Source organism: Equus asinus, chromosome 2 (assembly GCF_041296235.1).
Source record: "Equus asinus isolate D_3611 breed Donkey chromosome 2, EquAss-T2T_v2, whole genome shotgun sequence".
NCBI classification, from domain to species: domain Eukaryota; kingdom Metazoa; phylum Chordata; class Mammalia; order Perissodactyla; family Equidae; genus Equus; species Equus asinus.
Window position 1 is genome coordinate 44888441 of NC_091791.1, and position 27250 is coordinate 44915690.

General features: G+C 34.2%; 1 protein-coding gene across 5 annotated transcripts in view; it reads right to left on the minus strand.

Moving 5' to 3' along the window:
• The window catches only part of PCDH15 (protocadherin related 15), a 1592394-nt gene that overhangs the window by 58381 nt on the left and 1506763 nt on the right, over window positions 1-27250 (minus strand). For all 5 annotated transcript variants that reach the window (XM_070487986.1, XM_070487962.1, XM_070487971.1 and 2 more), the window contains one exon: window positions 23738-23865. In XM_070487986.1, the coding sequence (XP_070344087.1) occupies window positions 23738-23865 (128 nt within the window). The remainder of the gene's footprint in view (window positions 1-23737; window positions 23866-27250) is intronic.

The window sequence follows — 27250 nt, forward strand, 5'->3', positions numbered from 1 at the left end:
TACAGACTATAAGACATCTGTCTCTCTCATTAAAACCAAATGAGACTTTTCTTTTACTGTATACCCACTTCTAACACTATTCCCACAACTTCTATGTCTATTTGTCACAGTTTAGTTCCTCAGAAAATTTTCCTACAATCAGTCTCCAATTTCTTACCTCACAATCACCCCTTAACGGCAGCTAGAATTCTGTCCCTATCATGCCACTGAAGCTACTAGAGTCAGAGACTGAGTCTGGTTCATTCTCTGCAACTCCCAGTCCAGTGCTCTTTGAACCTCAAAGCCCATTTACATTATTTATATAATGTTATTGCTGCTGCTGCAAGCTAACGTTTATTGAACTCTTACAATTTTCCAAGTGCTATGTAAATACTTTATAAATATCATCTCATGACATCCTTTCCATTGCCTAAATTTTCTTGATATTATTTTATAGGTGAAGAAATGGAGGCACAAGAGAGATTAGTAACTTGCTCACAATCACAAAGATAGTTGATAGCACAGTGTAGGTCTCATTCTAAAACCTGTACTATAACCACCATATTCAATATGTCAGACTAAGCACCAGGACTAACATCTCAGTGAAAATAACAGCAAATTCTAGATAAACAATCTTAAGAATTCTTCCTAAATATATCAGGGAGATCAAAAGCAAACATTAAATATGCAATTTGAAAACTAAGTGAAGGCAAGAATACAAAAATCTTAGTGCTGATGGTGGTTCACTTAGACGGCTTTTTGATCATCTAGGTGAACCTAAAATTTAATTTATAAGATCTCGAGTGGCTCAGAGAGTAGGAGGCAAGAGCCAAGGCCCACTCATGGAAGTGGTCTAATAAGACTTCCCTCCTCAGAAACCTAAATTCTCACTGTAAGGTGAAGGAGAAATTCATCTCTCCTTTCCAGCCATGAGGGCCACCACCACCCCAACACTGCATAGACAACTGCCTGGCTTAATACTTGGTGTTGAGTGCAGTGGGGAAAAAACTCCCTTGAGAATCCATAACCAAACACAAGCTCTCATTGGTGTTTGCAGCCTTTATTTACAGACCACCAATTTGCCTAACTCAGGGAGAAACTCCAATAATTTTGAATTTGTAAATGCAATGGTCCTGGATTCTACCTGAATGAATAGAAAAGCTACAACCTGAGAATTTGAGAAAAGTGATCTTTAATTGATAATGGCCTAACCTTCTGACAGAGCAAGTATTTTTTCAAAAAAGCCACCTTCAAACTATGCGTCAAATAATTCTAACAAATGAAGTTCCAAGAATGATGAAAAGTTAGAGTAAAATAATTCTCAAAATGAAAACAAAACAAAATATAACAAAAAAGAGTCTGTTGAGGGGCCAGCCTGGTGGTGTAACAGTTAAGTTTGCATGTTCTGCTTCAGCATCCTAGGGTTTGCTGGTTTGGATCCTGGGCGAGGACCTACACACCACTCGACAAGCCATGCTGTGGCAGCATCCTACATACAAAATAGAGGAAGATTGGCACAGATATTTGCTCAGTGACAATCTTCCTCAAGCAAAAAGAGGAAGATTGGCAACAGATGTTAGCTCAGGGCCCACCTTCCTCACCCTCCTCCCCCAAAAAAGAGTCTATTGAGTTAAAAAAGCAAAATCATACCCACAAAGGCCTTAGATATTTGAATTAACAGACATAGAGTATAAAACAAATATGTTTCAGTAAATAATAGAGATATTAAAAAATATGAAGAAAGAGACTAGTTGAACACAAATAAATGTATCTTCTGGGTGTGAAAAATATAAATGAAATTAAAAACTCAGAGATGAAGTTGTTAGCAGATTAGGCACAGCTGACGAGGGAATTAGTGAACTGAATGATAAGGCAAAAAGAATCATCCAGAATACTTCACAGAGCAACAAAGATGAAAAATCAAAAAACAAGTTTGAGATATACAATTAAGAGTGAGAAGGTTTAGCAAACCATCAGAGTTTCAAAAAAAATAGGAGAAAGAATGGAACAGAATTTTTTCAGAACTGATTAAAGATAACTATCCACAGGGGCTGGCCCCATGGCCAAGTGGTTAAGTTTGGCGCTCTGCTTCGGCAGCCCAGGGTTTCACCAGTTCAGTTGCTGAGCACAGACCTAGCACCACTCATCAAGCCATGCTGAGGTGGTAACCCACATAACAGAACTAGGAGGACCCACAACTAGAACATACAATTATGTACTGGGGGGCTTTGAGGAGAAGAAGAACAAAGGTTCGCAGCAGATGTTAGCTCAATCTTTAAGATTGTTAGGCCAATCTTTAAGAAAAAAAAAGATAGCTATCCAAAGATTGAAGCCCAATAAACTACAAACATGGTAAATAACAAGTAACCAAACCTAGAACCCACACATCACATAGAAACTGTGAAACGTCCACATCCCACCCCAGCCCAAAAGCAGTCTTGGAAACAGTAGACTGACAATTGACTTCTTAACAGCAACATTGCATGGCAGATGGTAGGGGAATTATATCTTCAAAGTGCAGAGAGATAATAACTGTGCCTTTAGAATTCTAGTCCTAATGAAAATGTCTTCCAAAGCCAAGAGTGAAATGACCACTTTTTCAGACAATCACTGAAAAGATACCCATGAAAAATCCCAAATTGATTATTTTAAGTGAAAGGAATGTGATTCCAGATGGAAGATCCAAGATTTAGGAAGAAATGGAAAAGCAAAGAAAGTATTAGCGTGCACTCTACAACACAACAATTACATTGTTTTATGTGGTTAAAAAAAGATAGAGTAAAATATCCAACCACAATAATACATAAATTGGAATGGAAGTGACTGGAGTTAAATGTTCTAAGTCTCTAAAGAATATTCAGGATGGAGAGGACATTGATATCTGTAGGACTGTGTATGTTAAAATTTCTAAGGTAATCCTTATTTGTATATAACTTCTCAAATATGCTAGAGACACACAGGGTAAAAAAAGAAAAAAAAAATCCATCCAAAAGAATGCTTTAAAAGAAGAGAAAAAGAAATATAGGGGGGAAAAATGAAACAGGATAAATGAAAACCGAAATAAAAGGACAGGGATAGAATCTATTATATCTGTAATTACCACAAACGTAAATCAATCTTCCACGTAGACTTTATATCCATTATCTCAAGTATATAAAGGTTATTCACACTAGATAGAACACACTCTACTTTACTATATAAAATATCCTCCCTAAAAGAAGGAAAGTGATTGGAAACGTAAGCCAAAATTCATTTATATTTTAATTTAGAACTCATTTTCAGGTAGAATTTTGGCTTTCTGACTTTTTGACGGGAAGGAAAGGATGATCTGACATTTTAAACTTCTAAGAGTGTTATAAATTAGCCCTTGATGCATACTGTGTTGCTGAGAAAAACCGGTTTGAAAGGAAATTATTTGCCTAAAATGTCATTAGTCAAATTAAGCATGAATAAAGCAAAACAGTGATGTGGTACTTTTTACATAAATAAACTATTATTAAGATAGCCTGCATTGTTTTCTTAAAATTTGGGGAAAATTCATAGAGATATTCTATGAAAGGGAAAAAGTAAATAAAAATTATAAATCTCTTCCTTCATTTCTTAGATAGAAGTAAAGAGACATCTAACAAGCTTAGTTAAATTAATGCCTAAAAATTAAAACTGACTCATCATGGAAACTCTAAATAAATCAAATTTACTAAAGAATCAGTGTCATTTTACCTATTCTGTCAATTTCTTTATAATCAAAAATTTATACTGGGGTCTTGACATAGTCATCATTATGTGAAAGAGGTTACCCTGGAAGATTTGATTCACTGACTTGTGAATTTCTCTTAGTGAGCAAAATCAGGGAAGGCATGTGTAGAGTTGTTTTAAAGAAATGAAAGTCAGAAGTGACTACTGTAATTATAGTCGCTGCAATTATATTCTTAAATGAAAGTTAAGACACAGGCAACCACTTACACATTTCTAAGGCCTCATCTGGAAATTTTAATGCACGCAGGTGCCCAACATTAAGAGAAAATCACCAAATAATTGCCTATCTCATAGAGGGGAGTAGGTGAGCCCATTGATTTTCTAACAGCCTAAATAACTGTTGCCCTCTGTTGCCTAAATGAATACTATGGATGCAGAAATAGTAGTGGAATAATTAGTGTTGTCCTAAGAGCTTCTAAAGCCCATTAAAGCATAATAATGCTAACTTTAACTTTAGCTTCTCAGTTAGACCCCAATTTTAACGTGTAACAGCACTGAAGACTTGAAAGAGAGTGACAGTATTTTAGAATGTCATTGCAAAAACACTCAAATCTCACATTTCTACCTACCAACGTCAGCATGTCAAGCTATGTTTGCAGGAGGCAAAAAGAAGAGCTTTGTCTTCTTCAACTACTTTAATTTGCTCTTCTGTTTTAGGAACTACAAAGAAACCATCATTTTAAAGCTCTTAAAGACAATACACACAACATATCATAAAACATGAATAAGGAAAATGTCATGTAGCTTGATCTATTTATAAGATTATTCAAAGCTTCTGCAAAAACAAAAAAGAGAGGAAACATTTTAAATAAGAGCTTAGTGTTTGATTTTTTCATACGATTGTCAAGAAGGGACCACAGTTCAATATTAATAATTCCTAATTTCAATATGTCTATTTACTATTTACATTGTTAAGTAAAAGTCTACTGTAACTCAGAGACATTCTAATGAATAAAATAAAACTTGGTGTAGAAACAACAATTTAACAATGGTATGTAAAGACATACAACACAGTTGAATTACAAAGACTTTTACAGGGCTTTTATTATTATTTTATTCTATGTAGTTAGAATTTGCCAAGGTTTACTCTTAATTTAAAGAGTGGTGCCAAATATGACAGAATAACACCATTTGAAAAATTAAAGAAAGAAACTGAACTGAAAATAACAAAATCTTCCTTTTATTGTTTTTTAAATTAACTCACTGAAACATTCTGTATTACAGAAGGCATGCGAGTTCAAAATAAGCAAGACTTGCATTTATGTGATAATCAAAGCATTTTTTTTAGTTTTATTTTCTTTGTCTTGTAGAATATTTTGGAAAATAAACATTATTATTTCAAAAAGTCATTGTTTTGATCTTTTCCTCTTTATTGCTAATATAATGACTGATCATACATTCATCAATCTTGCTTTGAAATGAACTCTGAAGTCGTCTGTCCTAATTTTTCATTGATGTGGAAGAGAAAGAAACTGTGCTCTATTCAATAGATGTAGTAATAAAACAAAACACATAAACAATTTGCACCCTCTTTTGAGAGAGGAAACTCCTTTTCTTTTTTTAAGATATTACTTTTCCTTTTTCTCCCCAAAGTCCCCCGGTAGATAGTTGTGTATCTTTAGTTGTGGGTCCTTCCAGTTGTGGCATGTGGGATGACGCCTCAGTGTGGCCTGACCAGTGTTGCCATGTCCATGCCCAGGATCCAAACCAGCGAAACCCTAGGCCATGGAAGCGGAGCGCAAGAACCCAATCACTTGGCCACGGGGCCGGCCCCCCAGGAAACTGGTTTTTAATGTTGATTTTGAATCACAAAATTTTCTGGATTTTTACTGAAAACTTACTTGTTATTAAACTGTTTAAGAAATTTGTACTTTTGCAATAATTCTGTAGTTAATTCAGCTTTCAAAGCAAATTAAATGATGTATTCATTATTTCAAACTCTCTGGTTCTTCCTTAGTTATCTTCAATAATCTAAACCAAATTTAGTTTCTTCTTCTCAACTCCCACTCTCTTGTCCCTCTTTTGGCTGCTCTATGTGCTTCTCTTTCTGTATTCTCTTTGCGTGGTAAGGGCATCACTACCTATGGAATGAACTGAGCTAAAAATCTCAGTATCTTCTCCAACTATTTTATCTCACCCCATGCCTCCTATTTCCAGTCCATCAGCAAGCCTTCTGCATTCTATCTCTGCAATACTTCTCAGTTCTGTGACTGTCTATCAAGCTGGCAGTCCAATTTCAGGCTCTCAAGTCTCATTTTTGACTCCAGCAATAGCTTAAAAACTACTGATAGCTCCCACCTGCCAGAAGGTGAACATTAAGACAAGTCCGTGAAATATTCTGTCTGATCCCAGTTTACCATTTCAACTTCTTGCCCTACATTTACTCTATTGATATTTCCCCCAAACCACATTACCCAGTTTTTTTCTGAACAATCTATGTTCTTTCATGATTCTAATTTGCACACATGGTTTCTTCTCCTTTAAAATGTCCCTTGTCTGCTAGACCAAATGATGTTCACTCTTGGACTATACTATGGCACACACACCCTCACACATGTTGAATAGATACAATGTTGAATAAAACAATCAAACCTCAGCTTACATTACTCTAATTCTCTGAAGGCTGTCTTGACTCCCCTAGGGAGTACTGCTTCCACCTGCATGTTTCCAGTAGCATATTTTATATATTTTTTACTATAGCATTTACCTTGGCATATTACAACATTTATATGTCTCCATTACACATAAAATTTGTTTCTGTTCACATTTTTTTTACTGTAGCATCATGTCTAGTAAGTAGTCAAATAATGTTTGGCTTAAATGTCAGTAGAAGAATATCAGAGTGGTTTAGAAATCAATATTTACAATTGACAGATGTGAGCACAGTTCTACCACTTATAAGCTATATGAGTTTGGGAAAATAATTCTCTAGGGCTTAGTTCCTCAACTATAACAATGAGGAAAATAGGCCATGCTGAATAGGCTGGCTGTGAATATTCACTGAAGTGTAAAATGCAGCGCCTGGCACAAAGTAAACAATCAATATTAGTTATTATTGTTACTATACCGTTGCCATCTTCTCTATAAATACTTTGTAGCTGCAGAGCTAGTCTCTTTTGTTTCTTGTCACTTACTGTAGAGCTAAAGGCACACTACTTTCTACATTTTGTACTTGGCTGTAAATTCATGGGAGCAGGACTAGTTCTAACTCATTTTTGTATCCAAAAAGACTCACTGGCCAGTGCCTGCATATAGAATGTAGTTAGGAAATATTGTTGAGGAATCAATCTGTTACTTAATATATTTCTGCATGTCTTTTTAATGAATGCTGTATTTTTTACTGACAGCAAAGCAAAAATATCTAAATAGGGAATTTTTGTAGTTCTATTACTGTAATAAGATGCTTATCAGAGATTAAACTTGCCATTTTTGAAAAGCTTTATCAAGAAACAGCTGGAATACTTAAGAATGCAAATCAAATAGCTGTCATGTATATTACATATAACAAAAGCTGCATAGTTTATAACCAACATGTATCTCAGAATTACATGGCCACAGACTTAACTCATGGGCCCAAAACTTATAATAGAGAAGACAATTTTATTTTAATATATTTAATTGTACAAGTTATTTGACCTTGAGATAAACCAATATTTTAAGAATACAAGATTTATGAAGTAAGGTTAATCTTATATTTGTTTTTTATTTGGATTATTTTAAATTTTCTTATCTTTTATATTTTTTGTCACTTGGTATCCAGATTGACCAGAAAACTCTATTTAAAAATGAAAATGAAAATTTAAAGTGGAATATATGACATGTTTTTTAAAAAATCCCCTTTGAACATAAACTTTTTTTCCCCATCTTTGGATTATTTAATACAGTGTGTCCTTCATTTGTTGATGAATTTGTACCACCATTCTCCATAAAAAGATTTGAATATATTTCCATTTAAACATCCTCACATATATTTTTGAAACTTTAAAGCAAAGTTAATGTTAAAAGATTAATGGCATGTTCCATTATTGAAAAAGATTTAGAATATGAATAATGTATAAGAAGCCCACTTATCCTTCAATTGCTGTTTAATAGAAAATCAGGGGAAACAAATAGCAAGATGTTTGAAAATTAAATCTGAATGTTGAACTCTCCATACATTCTCTCTGATAATGTTTTATTGTCTATCCAATAAGAAATTAACAAGCACAAACAAAAAGCTTTACTACAAAAAGCAAAACCTTTCCATTGCTTTTATAGGAAAAAGAGTATGTCTAGGAAAAATAGAATTCAATTTATAAACCTTTTACTTGGGAAAATAAATTGAGAACTTTCAAAAATATATTGAATATAAAGTGCTATAATGAAACTAAGGATTCCCACAAGAAAAGCCTTTAAAGTGACACTAATTGTAAAGAAGGCTATATTTACAGATAGGAATGGTGCTATTTGTACATGGGAAATAGTATGTGTCTCCTTGAATAAACAACACATTCAACAAAAAAAGTTCCTCTCCACAATATCCTTCATTTAACTTGGTATTGTTTTAGAACTCTCCCTATATATATATCTATACCTACACACAAACACACACACATGCACACACCCCCTGTATATATATACACACATATATATGCAAACACGCATATATACAGACATACATATATACACTTATTCTTTCTATTTTATAACGTAATGTATTTTATGTCTATATGCACCATATAACAAATTTGTTAAAAAGAAACAATTGTAACACTAAACTAAAATTCCTGTGAAATAGTCTTTTGTTGGATGAAATTCTAAAAAGAGTTGGACCCAAAACAATATGCTGTAAAGCAGAGTGGCCAGCATTACAATTCCATTTTGAGAAAATTTGCTAAAATATTAATATTCCCAATTGCTGGTTTTTAGAAATATTTTTATTTTTTGAGAACCATGGATGGAACTGTAACAATTTGTGAACCTATTTTTGCAAAATTAAAATGTTTTAGTTTTTCCCTCTGTTTCCTTCTTAAAAATTCATAAATATTTTCATCTAATTATTCTTGCTCTGTTATTTGTAATGTGCCTAATATATAAAGTATTTATTATGTCTTGCTTATTAGAAAAGTATAAGAAAGATAAAATTAACAAAGGAATATTAAAAACTCTATAATTATAGTCATTTATAGCCATTATTGATATCTTTATATACGTCTTTTTATGTTTACAATATATATACAAAGTATATATATATATATATACTTTCTATAACCAAGATCATACCATCCTTATGGCTTTATAAGCTACTATTTTCAGTCATTAACCAACCACTGGAAATTTTGTTTATTTCAAACAAAAGAGAGTATATTTCTATTTCAAACACTACACAATAGAAAAAGTAGAATTAAAAATATAATCAAGTAAAATTATTTTTAAAAATAGAAATATTCTTAAAAGGATGCATAAAATCTATACGCTCTAAAAGCACCCCACAGAACACCATAGCATTTATATTTAATAAAATTGCTAGTTTTTGTTTGGTTTGTTTTGGCCAAAAAAATAACATTGCAAGCTGTCTTTACCCCAATTGCCACTGGCCAACCTGCTCTAATGTAAATAGCTCTTCAGCCAATGACAACCTGGCACTGAAAATGATCCGGATGATTAAATGCAGGTTGAGCGTCAGTACTGAAAAAGAATAATGAATAGAAGGTCATATTCAAGAAAGATATGGGAAAACATAAGGGATAATCTGAGTGTGTACCCAGTGTCTTGCATTGGGCTAAGCACTTTATGAATAAAGGATCATTTAATTTTCGTAACTCTGGTAGGTAGATCGAACAAAGGCCATTCTGTAAATGCCATTCCCTAACCGTGGAAGACTGGGTAAATGACCCCAAATCACACAGTTGGTGAGCAGAATCTGTAATCTTTGACTCCCAGGCTCACACAGGGTTTGCCAGTAAACTGGCTGTACTGAGAGGAGTATGTGGCAGGCTGAAGATTATTCCAGGGCTCCTTGCGTCAGAGAGAGATGACACCTGTACTGAACTGATAGATTTCATTAAAAACCTCAATTTAATATTTGTAATTTTTTTCTCCTTCTGTGCAGATACTATCAGAGTCCAGCGGGAATTAAATTAAAACAAGGAGCTTCATCTCTACATCTCTCTTTTGGACAAAGCAGAACACAAACACTGGTAGGAACCCAAGTTGTTTATAACTTTATCCTAGTGGTGCTGCTCCATTAAATGACATGTTGAAAGAGAATTCAATGTTTTAATTGCATTTAGTGCTAATTAGACCCTTATACTGTAGGTGAGACACACATTTTCATTGTGTTCTTTTCCTTTTCTCATTAGTTATCCCTAATTTTCAGGATGATTATTAACATAACACAACGTTAATATGCTCAGGAGGTGCCAGAGAAGATTATGTGTCATGCTGCGATTCATTAAAGCCAGAGAAAGGACTGCTTCATTTTTCAATTTTTCAACAGATAATTCATTTTATAATCTTGAAAGATAAATTTTCTGCTGTTCAGAGCTTTCTATTAATACTTTTTCTTTGAAAAATGGCAATTCAACCGTATCTATCTACCAGGGGGAAATTTAAGGGATATCTTTAACATTCTTAAATTGCTTGCCTTTTCCAGCATGGAATTATTTTTTCATATGGCTTCAGCACCTTCGTCCTGAAAAAGCCTATTTAAGAAATTTTACTGACTTCTTGATTATTTTTGTATTTTATTTAAGAGAACTTCAAGATTTTTTCCCACTTCTCAGACATATATTAATTGTTAGAAGATAACCTCACCCAATTTTATGGTTTTTCTATGGTATGATGTGATGAAGACCAAAAATCCCCTTATGCCCTTTTTAAAAAATATTCTTTTGAAAATTGTTCTCTGGATAAGTTGATACTGGTACTACCTGAAGGCTGAAATTTTTCCTAGCTGTGCTATTCGGGTTTGTTGCTCAGAACCTCACACCCGATAGAGATTATTTATTCCTTAAATTTGCTGTGACTTCCTGAAAGGAAAATACCACGCCATTGATAATTAGTGAAATTATGCAAATACCAAGTCATTCATAACTATTAAAGAAAATATATACAAGAATACTTCATAACACAGTGTTAAGATCATACTCATTTAGAACATATAGATACGTCCCATAAATATTAATCTGATCATTGCTGATATATGAGAAATGACTACCTCATTTAAAATATGCAAGTTGAAAAAGATACATTGGTTATTTCCCAATGGAATAATATTTTAGGAACAATAGTACACTAAAGGGTATTTCAAAGATAGAACTTATGTAGTCGTTACACATTAAGGAAATGTCAGCATTCTATACTGAAGAAAAACTACTATTCTATACTGATGCTAAAGGTGAGTTCTAGAAATGTTGGCTCACTATTTGGTTTCAAGGGCAACAGCAAAATGCTTGAGCATCTAATAGAATTGTGTTTTTGATAACTTATATGCTCTATGCGTGCTGAATTGAGAATACTTTGAGAGTGAGATTACTAGGTAAAAAGAACTACTCAGATAAAATAACTAACAATGACTGCGAACTTTTATTGAGAGATTTCAAGGAGCCAGGCACTACGCTCAGTGCTTTATATGCATTTTTTTCATTTATATTCATAACAAATTTATTTGATGGCATTCTCATCACTTTACAGGCCTGATGCTTACAGAAATTAAGGAAACTGTCTGAGGTTATGCAGCCCAGGACTGTTAAAGGATAAAAATCCAGGTTGTCTTTGTCATTATGCTTTTGGAAAAGAAAGATAAATTTAACTATTAAAACTTTATATTTTGGCCTTTATGTTTTGTATTCATTAACCTTATGTTTCATGATCTTGGGATTTAACATATTTATAACATTTGATTAAACTTTAACCAATATTGCCTTAAATGAAAAGCTCCCCAGTTCCCTTAGTAATTCCTGTCATGGCAGAAGGAGCAGGGGCTACTATTCATTTTCTGCCTAGAGATGGGCCTTTTCCCCCACTTTGGTCTCAGCCTCATCCCACTCTCTAACTTTAGCTCTAATCCAGAGGAGTAAACCCACAAAGAGCCCCTCCCTCAAAAGTGGACTCAGTATCACCTGGCCTTGCCCTATTGAGCTGTTACTTAATCCTGAGGTGAGAGTGTTCGGAGCTGCCCCCAGGGCTTACTAGGTCTGGAAGGCACATTGTTCTCCTGAGATGCCTGTTCTCTGCTGAGTGCAGAAATCCTTCTTCCACTGGCTCTTCTAAGACTTCAATCTGTGCCCTTTCACTTATTCTTCCTGCCCAGCTTGGATTCCTCATCAATGCTCTATATCTTAAACCAACAGTGAGGCCTTTGCCTGTGCTCATGTGTCCTGTAAGGACTTATCAATCTGTTTCTGATGTGTGGACTTGATTACACAGTTTTCAGGTCCAAATCTCATCTCTCTGGCTTAAAATTCTGGGTTCTGAAACCAAGAACTGGATAAACTCAAGTTCTCGTTCATACTAACTTGCGTTCTCTCTACCAATCCCATCTTCCAGCCAACCTACTGTACTTGATTACCAGCATCTCTCAGTCACTGCCACCCATACTATAGTGTTCCATCTTCCCCAAACATACTTTTTGCTAGAAATCATAAAAAAAAAATGTGGCACTGTTTCACCAAGCATTAAAAATAGATAATTCCTAATTATTAACTAAACTGAAGACTAACAAGAAAAGTATGAACCCCTCCCCTTTTATCAGAGAATTATTTTATCTTCCAAGAAGAACACCTTAAAATTACCAGAAAGCTGAATAAGCTTCTTCCTTTCATCTTTATGAATTTAGAGCTTTTTAAACATTTTTTTTAAACTTTATTTTTCGAATGATGTCTCTACATTTAACCAGCAGCTAGATCAAGAAATAAAGCGCTATCAGTCTCTCCCTAAGAGTAACAACAATTTTGATCGGATTCGTCTTTCTTGTTTTCGATCTCTACATAAACGAACTTAGGAAATTTGTATTTTTTGTCTGAATTCTTTTGCTCATATTATATTTCTGAGATCCCTCCATGTCAGTGCATGTAGCAACAATTTATCTGTTTTCATTAGTCTATAGAACTCTATCATATAGATATACTACAGTTAATATATGTACCATTGCTGGACATTTAGGTTGTTTTCAGCTTTTTAAATTTTTTTTACATTTTTTTTTGAGGAATATTAGCCCTGAGCTAACATCTGCTGCCAATCCTCCTCCTTTTTTTTTTTTTTTTTTTTTTTTGCTGAGGAAGATTGGCCCTGAGCTAAGATCCGTGCCCATCTTCCTCCACTTTACATGTGGGGTGCCAGCCACAGCATGGCTTGCCAAGTGGTGCCATGTCTGCATCTGGGATCTGAACTGGTGAAACCCAGGCTGCCGAAGCAGAACATGTGAACATAACCCCTGCACCACCATGCTGGCCCCTGTTTTCAGCTTTTTGGTATTACAAATAGTGAACATATCTACAAATAGTGGATTTTTGTACATATTTTGTATGTACATGTATACGTATGCATTTCAGTTGACTAAATACTTAGCAGTAGACATTCTGAGTCAAGGGCTATGCATATGTTCACACTTAATAGATGATGTCAAACTGTTTTCCAAAATGCTGTACTAATTTATACCCCACCAGCAATATCTGAGAACTCCAGTTGTTTCAAAATTTGGTTTTGTCTGTCTTTTGTATTTCAGCCATACTGATGAACATGTGGTGGTTTCTTATGGTTTATTTTGTAATTCCTTAGTAGTTCATAAAGTTGAATGCCTCTTTATATACTTTTTTGCCAATTTTTATATCCTCTTCATGTAGTGCTTATTCCAATCTTATTTTTTCAGGTTTTTTGTTTTGTTTTGTTTTCATTCATCAATTTGTTAGAGTTTTTTATATAGTTGGGATTGGAAATCTTTGATATTAGCTTGAAACATATCTTTGGGTCTATTGGTTTTAGGTGGTAATAAAGTCTTTAAAATTACTATGAACCTCATTGACTTTGTCTTTTTATAGTTTACTGGGATCATAAAAGATCATGACTATCTAGGAAAGAAATCCTGGGCACAAATAAAATGAAGCACTATAAAAAAGAGATTTAAGTTTATGAAAACTAGTAGAGCTACCACATAAAGTTTCAGGAATCTCCAGTTTAAAGTTTTATTGTTCCAGTTTATTAGAATGTATTTTTGTGAATCCAGCCATTGCTGCTCCTGTTTTTGAATAATTAGAAAAAAGTCTTTTTAGAATTCTCGGATGTACAGTGACTTAGGAGCTAACCAATATAAATTATATTTTCTTTGTGTACATAATCTTGCCCTAGGCCTGCTGGTTTTCATTAATGTAAATTAATTGGAACCACTAGAGAAAGCCATCCATTGTTTATAACTTACTTGGAACTAAATTTTCTTCCTAACACATTTTTTAAAAATCTAGTAGTTTACTCTGTTTACTGTTAATAGGCAATTCAAAGTTAAAATGTATTTGTAGAAATATGAATAAAAACATTTTTAAAAGCTCACTTTTACCATTTTCACTTGGATTGGTGTTAGGTCTGCTGTGTCAGGTCAGCACAACACAAAGTTAAATGGAGGTTTAAGAAATTACAGGACATTTTCAAGCAAAAGTAATTCTTATTTGCCCGAATTATCTTTGCAATTGTGTTTTGCCATGCATTTCAGGAGAACTCTGAGATTTTTAAACTGAGTGTCAATATCCCTACAAGATGATGGAAGGTACAGTCCTGGAAGCATAATGTGAAAGCATATACACAGTCGCCCCTGCTCTACGACATAGAAAATTGTCTACGAGAAAATGCAAGCTTGACTCAAAAGATAATATTCTACATCCATACCCTGGATTGTTACACATTTAATCATCTGAAAGACATGCAGCCATTCAATAAATTCTAATCCCTCTAGAGTATGATCAGACTTCGAAATATATGAGCCACCAATGAATTTAGGAAAGGCAAAATGATTTGGTCATTCACCAAATACACTACTTTCGCTTCATGTATTATGTCCAACGGCTTAACACAAGATGTCCTCAAAGTTTCTACTTTAAAGTAAATTTCCAGCTATGAGAGCCAATTTCCATCTACTTTTAGGGATCCAAACTTTCCTCATTCTTCAGACATTTATAGTCTGGAAAGAATAGTCCTGTTTCTATTTTAAGTAACAAAAATTAAGGTAATTCTTAATTAAGTTACAATCAACCAACAATGTAAATTGAGTTACTATTATGTGAATGAGATGATTTTAATTCTCCCTTCAGTGACAATAAAAAGACTGATTTGTGTACAGAAGAGGAAGAGAAAGAGTAAAACTTACATATGCAGAATTATTTTATCTGGACACTGCAACGGTGGCTACAAAAACAGATGTGGTCTTCTCCATTTACACTAATAACAACAAAACTTTAATTTTGCACTTATCTGGACCAATAAGGATAAATGTTATGTATCAAAAACTCGTGATGGTACTTCACATCTCTCAACTTGTAGAGGGGAAAATTGCAGGCTTAGAATGCATAGACTCTTAGAGTATTTAGTAAGCGTTTGTTTGCATATACCCCGCAGAATTTCAAAATAGATATGAAATCTTTTCCAAAAATACATAAGATATAATAATACAAAAATAGTTAAAGGGAAAGATGACAGAGAATAAAAGTGGAATATCTCAAGGAAACCAGAGAGAAAATGAGCATGCCACATGTGTATTGCATTCATCTTCTAAAATTGCTAAAGATGGATCAAATATTTGACTTTGAGGCTCCTGCAGACAAACCAAAAGGAAAACATGATTAACTACAACATAATCTGTGACCATATAACGAAAATATACCAGTGGTTAGGATATAACAATTTTCTTGACGTTTGGTTTCTCCAGTGGGGTTAAATGAATGGGAAACTGTAACAGATGCAGAACATTCATAAGGATATCATCAAATCTAAGCTCCTAATTTTGACAAGAAGGGAAATCCCAGGGAAATGATAGATTCTGTTACTCTCAGTGTTGTAATCAGGTCCGAGAGAGTTTAACTGAAAGAGTATTTTACTTATCTGAAAATCAATAATTCACTCAAATATTACATGGAGAGTCTTGATTAAACAGGTTAAAAGGCAAGGCAATATGAAAAAATAAACAAAATTTTAAACAAACACCAATTTGAGATGTTAAGTCCAATATAGCTATAATATCATTAACTTTGCGGGGAAGCATGACACCTGCTTACACGAAATTTAATTCTTGTAGAGAAAACAGGTACATAGATATATGATATGACAGTATATGTCATATACTATATATGTCATAAACACAGTATAATGTGTTTAAGTGCTATTGGCACATAGTAATTCAGTTATGTGGTCATAGCCAAGAAGGCAATGAACCCTCAGGCATCTGAGTGCTTTCGTTTTGTTCAAAGTACAAACCATGTGTGGTCAGAAGCCATGCTAATCATGAAGGAAACCAGTGGTAAGTAAGATTTGCTAAGAAACACCACTCTCTGGAAACAATGCGAAGTGTTTGTATAAAGCTGGATTTCCCATAGATGGCAAAGGGAAATCACTGTTAGTACTTAATGATACTTTAACTGAACTGATACCAGTTTGCATCGCTATTGTGAAGAGCAACTAGGGAGAAAATCGTCATAAAATAATGCACTAGCTTCAAGTGACATAAACCACAAAAACTGCAAGACATAAACGGTGCTTTAGGTTGCAGAATTAAGTAACCTAGACCATTTGACCTTTAAAATGTAGCTCTCAAATATAAGAGCTCTCTTACGGCACTCGGCATTTCTTTTTCCCATGCCATTATTTTCTTAAGGTAAATAACATACAAATCATCGGAAATGGTTAAAGACGTTAAAGGACGCCTAGTTTTAAAGCAATATTCGTGTAAGAGAACACAACTGTGGCCCAGAGTGATGAAGTGTAACGGACCATAGAGAGTTAAGAGCAGATCCGGGACTGAATCCAAGTGATTTGACTCCCAGGCCACTGCTCTGCCACCTGGGAGGCAGTAGAGTATTGTCTCCAGCCAGAGCGCCTGGCTATGAATGCTGGCTTCGCTACTGACTAGCTGTACACTTTGGGCAGGGCATGTACCATTTCTGTGACTCAGTGTTCTTATCTTCAAACTGAGAAGAACAATGGTAGCTACCTCATGGGGTTTCTGAGGGGAATAAATGAGTTAATTGCTTAGAACTGTTTAGAGTACCTAGCATAGTGTAAACAGGAGGTAAGGATTTGCTGTTAATACCACTTCTTCCATGAGCCAGGCATGAGTCTGGCCTAGCAAAAGACAGTACACTGGGGAAACACACACTAAACCCTCATGAATGTGCTGGAATTGTTTTTCATCAGATCCACATGAGCAGGCACAGGACTTGGGACCAGGAGCCCTCAGAAGCCCTAACCTCTGTCTAGAAGCAAATTATAATGCTCTCTGCATGGTCAACCTTGCATATTTCTATACTTTTTGCCACCAAGGAAATTTGTGTCTCCTAACCATGGCTGTGGCTTATTCGTCTCAACGGTATCATTTTGCTAAAACCCCTTGCCACCAATTCATGCTTATTCAGAAAATGTAATAAAGAATTAGAGATTTCAGAGTGAGAACTCTCCCTTTCTTGATGCTTTTTCAAGGTATTATTTTCTTTTCTTCCATACATTTCTTATATCTGGCTCTTTAATAACTCAAAGACGCGATGGTCATAATCTTTTCGACTTTCAGTAGACATCAAGTCAACATGTTAATTCAATTTTTCTGACACTGAGTTTTTCATATCTGCAACTTGCAGAGAGAGGGATTAATCCTTACTGAATTAACTTCTGGAAAATATCTTTATAATTCAGAGATTTTAAACTAATCTTTATCATATTTAACCTCTCCCTGTGTTTGCATTAAATTAGTCTTTTAGCTGCAGTTAAAAAGACATGAAATAAACTGAAAAAATTAATTAATAAATTGAAAAAGCTTTCTAAAACCAGATCTGACTTGTTACCTTAATAGAGAGGATCATAATTCACAGAGGCCAACTCAATTTGAAAAGCAATTAGTTATCTTGTTAATTACTTCCTAATTTTTCTTAGAAACTGAATACGTTCTGTTATTTTCTGCCAACCTTCTACTTTTGCCAAGAGCCTAACTCTAAACTTCCCATGGGAAGCAACAGGATGTAGACATTCCAAGAAAAGGCCTTGATTGGAGGTAAATCTAACTTTGAATTCTGACTTCACCGGATTGGCTAAGCGATACCTGGAAAGGTCCTCAACCTTACTAATCTTCCTTTTTTCCAACAATACAATAAGGAATAATTGCACCTAACTCGTAAGTAAGTGTTTTATTTATTTATTCATTTGTTTTATTTGTTTGCTTGTTTATTCATTTAAATAAATTCTGTAGGCTAAAATAAATAAAGGGTTTTTCACAGTTCTCAGAAAAATAACAGACAAATAGATGGCAGCTACTGTTATTAATGAGGAATATTCATTGATTAATATTCCCAAAGGCCCAAGAGGAACAAAAATACTAATGTTCAAAGGTCTAGCTCAATCTTCATTACCTCACGCAGAAAATTATGAGTAATAGGACAAATATTTATGACTTTCAACCTTGCTTTAATTGGCTAAATAGTTGCTGTTTTAAAGTTATTTCTATATTCTAGACACTGTTTTTGCATTTTTAAAAAATATATGTTGCAAATATTTGCTTTTAGCTTATTGCTCATCTTTTAGTCATTTATAGGATCTTTTGTCATAATACTCTGTTATACTGATGCGACAAACTGTATCAGTCATTTTTCATTAGCTTAGGACATTTCAGTTAGTGATAGTCAACTAATGGCCTAACCAGAAAGAAAGGTAGATCAGAATTTTCTGGGGTTTTTTTTCCACATACAAGGTACTGTAGATTCTGATGTGTCCTCTTTGTAGGCTGAGAAGGGGTGATAGAGCCCACAGTGAGCATCACTGCCAAACTATTGAAACTGGCCCTGATGTCACTGATGATGTGTTAGGGAATAAAATGTTAAAAACCACAGTTATGTAATCAAGAAAAATAAAGAAACTAACATAATCTTTACTTCTGAATCTGAATGTAAGATTCACTTTCAAATCAACTTAAGAGGAATAATAGCTTTGAAAAGAAGAGTTTTCATGTTCTACCAATATTGGGAATGCCTCCTCCACTTCGGGGTTTTTTTTTTTTTAACCATGTAAAATGTACATCACATAAAATTTACCATTTTAACCATTTTAATGGTATAATTTAGTCCCACTAAGTACATTCACATTGCTTGGCAACCATTATCACCATTCAGCTGTTTCATCTTCCCAAATGGAAATTCTGTAACGATTGAACAACGACTCTCCAATCCCTCCACCCCGTAGCCCCAGCAATCACTATTCTACTTTCTGTCTCTATGAATTTGACTACTCTAGGAACCTCATACAAGTGGAATCATACAATATTTGTCCTTCTGTTTTGACTTATTTTACTTAGCATAACGTCCTCAAGGTTTATTCATGATGTAGCATATGTCAAAATTTCCTTCTTTTTTTAAAGACTGAATTACATTCTGTTGGATGTATATACCACATTTTCGTCATCCCTTCATCCGTTAGTGGACGTATGGGTTGTTTCAACCTTTTAGCCGTTGTGAATAATATGATGAACATTGATGTAAAAATATCTATTTGCATCCCTACTTCCAATTATTTTGAGTATATACTAAGGGTGACACTTTTAACTGATGTTAATTCTTGTATTAAAGACTGAAGAGAAAAATTACCATTTGATTTTCTTCCCCCTCTTTCTGCAATGAAAATGACTGGTTGCTTGTGAGCAGTGGAAATCAATTTGGTGGAACCAGTTGCGACACAGATATCAGCATTGAACCATAGTAAATGTAGCAGATATTCCCAAGTTAATTTTTGGTTCTGTTTCCTTTTGACAAAATCCAAGAATTACTTTAACATGACATGAACATGCAAATTGTGGAACCAGAAACCAAATTTCTACGTGTCTGTATAAATAAAAGTCTTATTTATTTATATCTTTTTGGTCTAGTTTACTAGAATTGAACTCTATAAGGGCACAGGGATAATCTATTTTGTTTGCCTCTGTATTTTCAGCACACACTAGGAACACAATAAATATTTTCTTAAAAAATGAACTTTGAACAAGTCCCTAAGCACATTTGATACTCCACTTCAGAGCATATATATAACTTCCTTTACTATCACTTATATTGGATAATTCATTGAAATGATGCTGTCATTGTATTGCTTTTCCCTAACAAATTTTTTAATAATGCCCTTAATCCACTATCCATATTTTAAGCCAGTAAGTATAGTTTTATTCATTGATATTTCAAAGTCTCACCTTTGTCAGTCAATTCTATAATATATTTCCTCTTCCCCTTCCTACATACAACACAATTTTTTAATTTAAAATTTATCATTATGCATTTTATAATGAACTAAAATAATTAATTTGTATGTATGGTAGATGACATATTACATTACCCAAATATTATATAGTAAGTGATATAAAAGCCTCTTTCACAACTGTGGGCTGCTTTCCCATTATTTGAATCATCTTTCCATCAAGCACCAGAGCTTGACCGGCCCTGATTCAGTGCTGTTTCCAATAACATTTTCGCTACCCTAAGTATGAATTGAGAAAAACTGCTTAACTTGCTTTCATTCTAATTAAATTTGGAAAGGAGAAGATTCCAGGCTTCAAGGCTAAAGGCAGCACTTGAAAATGTTCACCGTTCGAGATTTATGACTCCCATCACCTCCTAAGGTCCCCACCTCCTGTCACTGTTCCACAAACACACCCTGCACTTGGTTTCTTCTGAGTCCTGGCTCACTCTGCCTCCTCTGCTTAGACCATCCTTCTCACTTGAGCTTCACTTTGAGAAAATCTAACCACCTTCAGTGCCACTCAAATTCTTCATCCTCCGGGAAACCTTTCATATTCTTTCACTAACTGAATTGTCTCCCTCCTTTGAATCTGCATGGCGATTTGTGCTTTCTTAATTGAACTAATTATTATAGCATATAATTGCATCAATTCATTGCTAAACTTTCTCTCTCTCTCTCTGTGTCTGTCTCTCCCCTCTAACCTACATAGAATATTACATTGCACGATATTGGTTTCCCTAGGTGATAGCTGATAGATCGAAGGGGCTGAGTACTTCTGGAGAAACACTCAATCCCATCCTGTTTACCTCATTAGAGGAAGCCCATGTGTTCACTCCAAGACATCTCTCACCACCCAGATACTTCTTCCCATGCAGCTCTTTACACACCCTAATATGACTCAGTTTCCCATCTCATCATTACCTCTAAATGCCAAACTTTCCAGAGGGGCCCCTGGAATTCATACCATCATCAGCAATATCTCCTAAATATTCAAACTTCCCTCTAAACGTTACCTTTACTTTCTGATTCCTACCCCTCTACACCTCTCCCCGACGGAAGACACTGCTTTCTGCAGCTACTTGAAACAGTGGCTCCCATACTTTACACAGCACAGAGACTAGGTAGGTAGGTGGCAGGTATCGTTCTGTCTCTGAATTGGTGTGTCTAGAATAGTATTCTGTCTCCTTTGCCACCTTCTCCCAATTCCTCTGAAATAAATGCCATCATATGATTACATCACTCACTAAATTCTCTTACTACAGTTATCTATAGACCCCTTGAATAATCCCTCTCATTAACAGACTACTTTAGCATCTGGCTTATTGGGTTTTTTTCTCCACTACTACAACATACTCTTATTATCATAAGTGGTCACGTTAAAAATCCACAGGGACATTCTATTTGTAGGAGCATTTGGTAGTTGATCACGCTCTCTCTTACCAGTCTTGTTCTTCACATGGCGCCCAGACTGTGGATTTGCCTAGTATTTCTGCTACCTCCTGGCAGCCACTTCTCAGTATCCTTTGATGGATCCTCTTCCTGGTCTCTAAGTGTTGAGTTCTCAAGACTTAGTGTTTGGACTGTTTTTTTAATCAACATCCATTTTCTAGGTGATTTCATCCTGGCCTGTGATTTCTTTCCTGAATCCAGATCAGCATCTGCAATTGTCTTGCCAAGAACTATGCTTGTATACTGAAAAAGCCTCACACACATAAAATCTCCAAAAATGAACTCTTGATTCCTGCTACACAGTATCTGGGGGAGGGATGGGGTTCAATCCAGAACAAAAACCTCAGAGTCATTTTTGATTTTTTCTAATGCCCCACACAGAATCCATCAGCAAATCCTTCGGCTGTCTTTTGACTCCCTTCTCAGCATCTCCCTGGCCTACCGTGATGCTCTAAGCCACTATCAAATCATGCCTGGAAAGTAATGCATCAAGTTCTGTTCTCACTCTTGTCTGAAAACACTGTTTTCACACTCACCCCCAACCCTGCACAACATCCTTCTAGAACAATCCTTTTATATTGGGTTATGCCTCACCTCTGGAAAAAAGCATTTAAAGACTTTCTTTTTAGCACATCTAGAATAAATCCTATATTCTAGTCCAGGGCTACGTTTCCAATCTCCTCTCCAGTCAGTCTTCTACAGTCACAATGGCCTCTAAGCTCCCTCTAGTTTTAGGGTCTTTATATTGGAATACCCAGAATGCTCCTTACCTACCTGGAATCCACAAGTCTTGCTCTTGACTAAATGAATTTACATTAAACAGCTACTGATTTTCTCGAACTACCATTTGTTTCTTTCACTAGTTTGTATTATTAGGGTGATAACTTTAGTTTTCTTATTAGTTGGATTGTTTTTTGAATTGCTCTATGTCCAACTTCTAAAACAGTGTGCACTACAAGTATTCCAAAATATTTACAGACTAAATCAATGAACTGACCCAATCAATAGTTAGTGGGACTAAAACATAAAACAAGATAAAAATCAGCTCCGAAGGACTGTTACTTGAAAATCATAATCCAAACAGGATATAATATGATTGACTTAAATTTGTGGACCACTTTTAGCTGTAACTGGTGATTTAGATCAGGAGTCAGTATTTGGCACTGTGGAAGAGCTGTTTTGCAAGCACAACTCACATGTTTTATTTGCTTGGTTGATTTTTCTCTTTCTTACTTAGGGTATTTAACGTGATCAAACTAGATGTAAGAAGAGTTTTAATCATGGTTCTCCTGGTAAGAGGGAAAGAAAGACAATCGCTCATGTGCAAAACTACAGGCGATCAACAGCTGGATTTGTTCAGGAAATTTAGGTTTCACATGAGTATGTTAATAGCTATTAAAAAAATCGATTATTAAAATACTTTCAGAAAAATAACTCTGTAATTGAGAATCTATAAGGCTCTAGCCTCTAAACGTTTCCCAAACTGCAACGCAATATATAAATTTATTTCTTAGTAATAAAACTTGCAACTTTATGTACTGCCAGTCCTTTAAAAAATCTTTAAACATATTTGATAATAACTAACTAGAGGAACATTGAAAATTATCAACTTTCATCTTAGATATTGTATTTTGTTAATTCTTAGTAGGTTAGCAATTTTTTTGACATATTTGGAATTCTTTAAATTATTGCAGAAAAAAATAGAGAATTTGGTTACATTATTTCTTCTAGCAGAAAACGCTAATTTTATATTTGCCATTAGAAAGTCCATTTTGAGAATCTTTGGAGTTATTCTGAATTAAACCTATTGGATGCATAAAAATCTACTAGGAAAACACATTTTAATATCTTATTCAATCTAAAACATCATACATATTTTATTCCTACTTCTGTAGAAAAGAAAAAGCACAAAATGTTGCTTAGTATTCACCTCATAATTAATCTATATTTAGTTTGGCTAATTAAATGCGTATATCTCCAAGTTTCAGACTATTGTTCAAACAACATGAATAACTACTCAGTCAAGGCAAACTACATGGTTATAGTTTATCCGCAAAATCTGAGCTTTTGCATTTACTTTAGTTCTGCATCTTAATAAATTTTCTCATACCTTGACTCTGAGCACAGAAGCAAACATCCTTGCATCTTCAGACACACCTCCAATGTAGAATTTTTTCTGAAATACTGGGGGATGATCATTTTCATCCTGAATCTCAATATATACTTTAGCTGTATTGCCTGGAGGATAAAAAATAAAATATTTTTTATTGGTGGTCATTCATTAGAAAAAAATGCACTGAAGTAAACACTTATTGACCTTTTTTTTGAAACAATGGAAATAGCATAAATCAGAAGGTCATCCCTAAAAATGGCATGCCTAATATTCCAAAACCCACAGAAGACTAAGAATGATACTTCTGGCATAATAATGTTAAGCTTCTGCTATTTCTTTTAATTACAAAGTCATGGTGATTCGTTTTGGCTGACTTAATAGGCACTAAAGTATTGTGTTCTGCTAATTTTAATGAAACAACTCAACTGTTCATGCTCACCAACACTTTACACACATTACCAATTACACCAAAGTGACACAAATATATAAACACCTTTTGTGATCATAGAAACTACCATAAATTAAAAAAAAAGTTATTCTTAAGCATAAAACTAGCAAAGATGTTCTCTTAGCTTAAAATGTACTATAATATTTTTATTTTAAGATTAACAGTAAGCAATGGTTGGGTGAGATGCTTAATTCCACAAAAGGGAAACAAGCTTTGTCATGCCTTAGAGGCTATGAATCATTCACTGAAAAAGATGTAGCTGGAGAGATAATTGTTGTATGACTCATAAATTCTGGGTTTTGTAATTTAAGCCATACTAAATGTACCACACAGAAAACGTTTCATCATCAAATGTTGGCTTTCACCCTCTCAATCATTACACCTTTAATGAGAAATGCAGTACTTGTCACTAGTCCAAGAATGACCCTTTACAAAGTTGTAAAAGTAAATTACAAACCACATAAAATGAGGAATAAGTAATTCATCATTTTGCAAAAAGTAGATTCAAATAACATAAGTATTCTAATATATTACCTAAGTGAACTTCTCTCATACTTTTCAATTAGGATCAAATATATGGCAATTGATCTACAAACTATTTATCAGGGACACCTTAATTTTGTTGCTTTATGGTATCCCCAGCTCTAACTAATGAACACCAACCCACTAGCTCAGTAGGGACACCAAGGGTGTACAATATGTCTGTGTTGATTGAATACATGAAAGAATAACCTGCATTGTCTTAGTAAGAACTTAGAAACAGGCTGCTCTCTGCTTCCTCTGGAAAAGGTCAGAGAGACAAGAGCATTAGCTCTAAGATTTTACCCTATCCTGCAGCTACTTATTTAGTTTCCTCTGATCTGTCTCTTTCCCATCATTCCTGAAGTGGAAGAGGAAAAACGTGCCAGGTCAACGGAGAAGGGGACCAGCAGGGAAGTAGGGCTAATGGCAGATTACACCTCTCTATCCAACGGTGCCAGAGCTCCAAATTGCACCCTGGTCAGCCACCAACAATCAGAGGTCATCCAAAATGAAACCCATTTTTATCTTAGTAGCACACCATTTTTATCTCTGGAATCAAAAGAGCTATGAGCTCTAAATTTAGTATTTTTTAAGAAAAGGAATCCTAGACTATAATATCACTTTTCCAACAACTTTTTTATGTTCTTAATTGATGACCACATCAGTTATGGCCCCTATTTGCAATATTGGAAAATGTAAAGGTTGATTTTCAACTCACTGTAAAGGAATAGATTTATGCTCTGAAACTTACCTACCTTCCTCCTGGCACTTTAGAAAATGATGCCAGAAGGTTAGGCCCAGGCAAAAATGTGTTATGCCATTAGGAACAATTTGTAGTTTATCAAATCTTTTAGAAAGCTAATATTTCCATAGGTATTGAGAAAAAAAATGTGAGAATCAGTGCTGCAATTTAAGGCAATGCTTAGACGTTGTATAAAAATATTATAAGTATATATTTTATAAACTCCAGAGAGACTGCAGTAAAATAATTCTTTAAAATATGAATTTAGCATTTATTAAAAATCTCTAAAATTTACATTGGAAACATCTAGATAAATATCTATTTACACTATTGATATTCAATGAGTGTAAAGCTTCTATAAAATAATTTATCCAACTTCAATAATTGAACTGAAGTTTTTCAAGTCTTTCTTTTATAAAATACTCATCTTACAAATATCATTATTACAATATAAAATACCATATTTTCATATCAATTGTGCTTAAGTCCATATTTATTATGAGACTGATATAGAATTTAACCATGTTCAATTTAGTGCTTTAAAGAAATCACAAAATAAATTATGACAATATTTCCATGACATAAATTATATTGGGAGAGTATGATTATAGAAGACCAATCACAGTACTTAAATATGTATTTAATAATTTTTTATTTTAATTTTCACCTGCCAAGTTTGGCTATCTTTAACTTTATACAATAATATTAATAAGAATAAATATACATATATTTAACATATCTAATGATCTCAGTTTTTAATTGGTTGCTCTTCTTGCCTCTAACTTCTTTGCAATATGAGTTCATGTTAGTTTCTCCTCTTGATTTTTTAAATATTTGCCTACCAACTCTGTAGCATAATCAAATAGTATTGGAATTAGGTCATAAATTTGCACTGCTGAACTACATAATTTCTAACTAATCTGCCAGAAAAAGAAATGGAAAGAAAATATTGCAATTATTTTATGTATACTCAGTTATATAATGCTACTGCGTTCCATTTAAATCTCATCCTGGTCTATTTTTATACCAAATAACTTCATAATATTCACTACTGCCTTACTGCATTTTGTAAGTTTGAGTTTTTTGAGTCACAATTTTATTGAAAATAGAAAAAAAGCAGCACAAAAGTGTAGTTAATAGTATGCATAATTCTTTTTTGCATCTACATGAACTAATTAAAAATGCTTTTCATTTTAATCACGACTTTGTCCAAATTCAAAACCATGAACATAAATAATTTATTTTAATAGTTCCTTATTTCTCTTTAAAAGTTGAAGAATTTAAACACAAGTCAACCTCTTCACGTGTTCTATGTCTAGCTAAAATTCAATATTGGTAGCTAACAATTATTGAACGGTATGTGGCAGAAGAATTCAATGCTGTGAGATGAAACTAATATTGTAACTATTATTATTCTCATTTTTACAGAAGAGTAAAATGAGAAACAGAGAGGTTAAGTTACTTGTCCATATTTCCTGGAATACATGGTATGGCTGAGATTTGAACCCGTTATCTGACCACAGAACCCAAACACTTACATATGCCTACTGTAGCCTCTAACTCCTTAGGAAAAATGTAAATTTGTGTACCTTAACACGAGTGAAAAGAAGTTTTAGACTTTTTTGCAAGCATGACTTTAAAGATTACAATCATAAACATCTTGACTTTAACTTTTCATAAGGAGTCTATTTACCGTGCAGTCACCTCCATCTCGGAGACCTCTTCACTGACTCCTCCCCCACCCCAGTCATTTCAATCCCACTGCTGTTTTTATTTTCTACACAGTCCTTACCTCTCT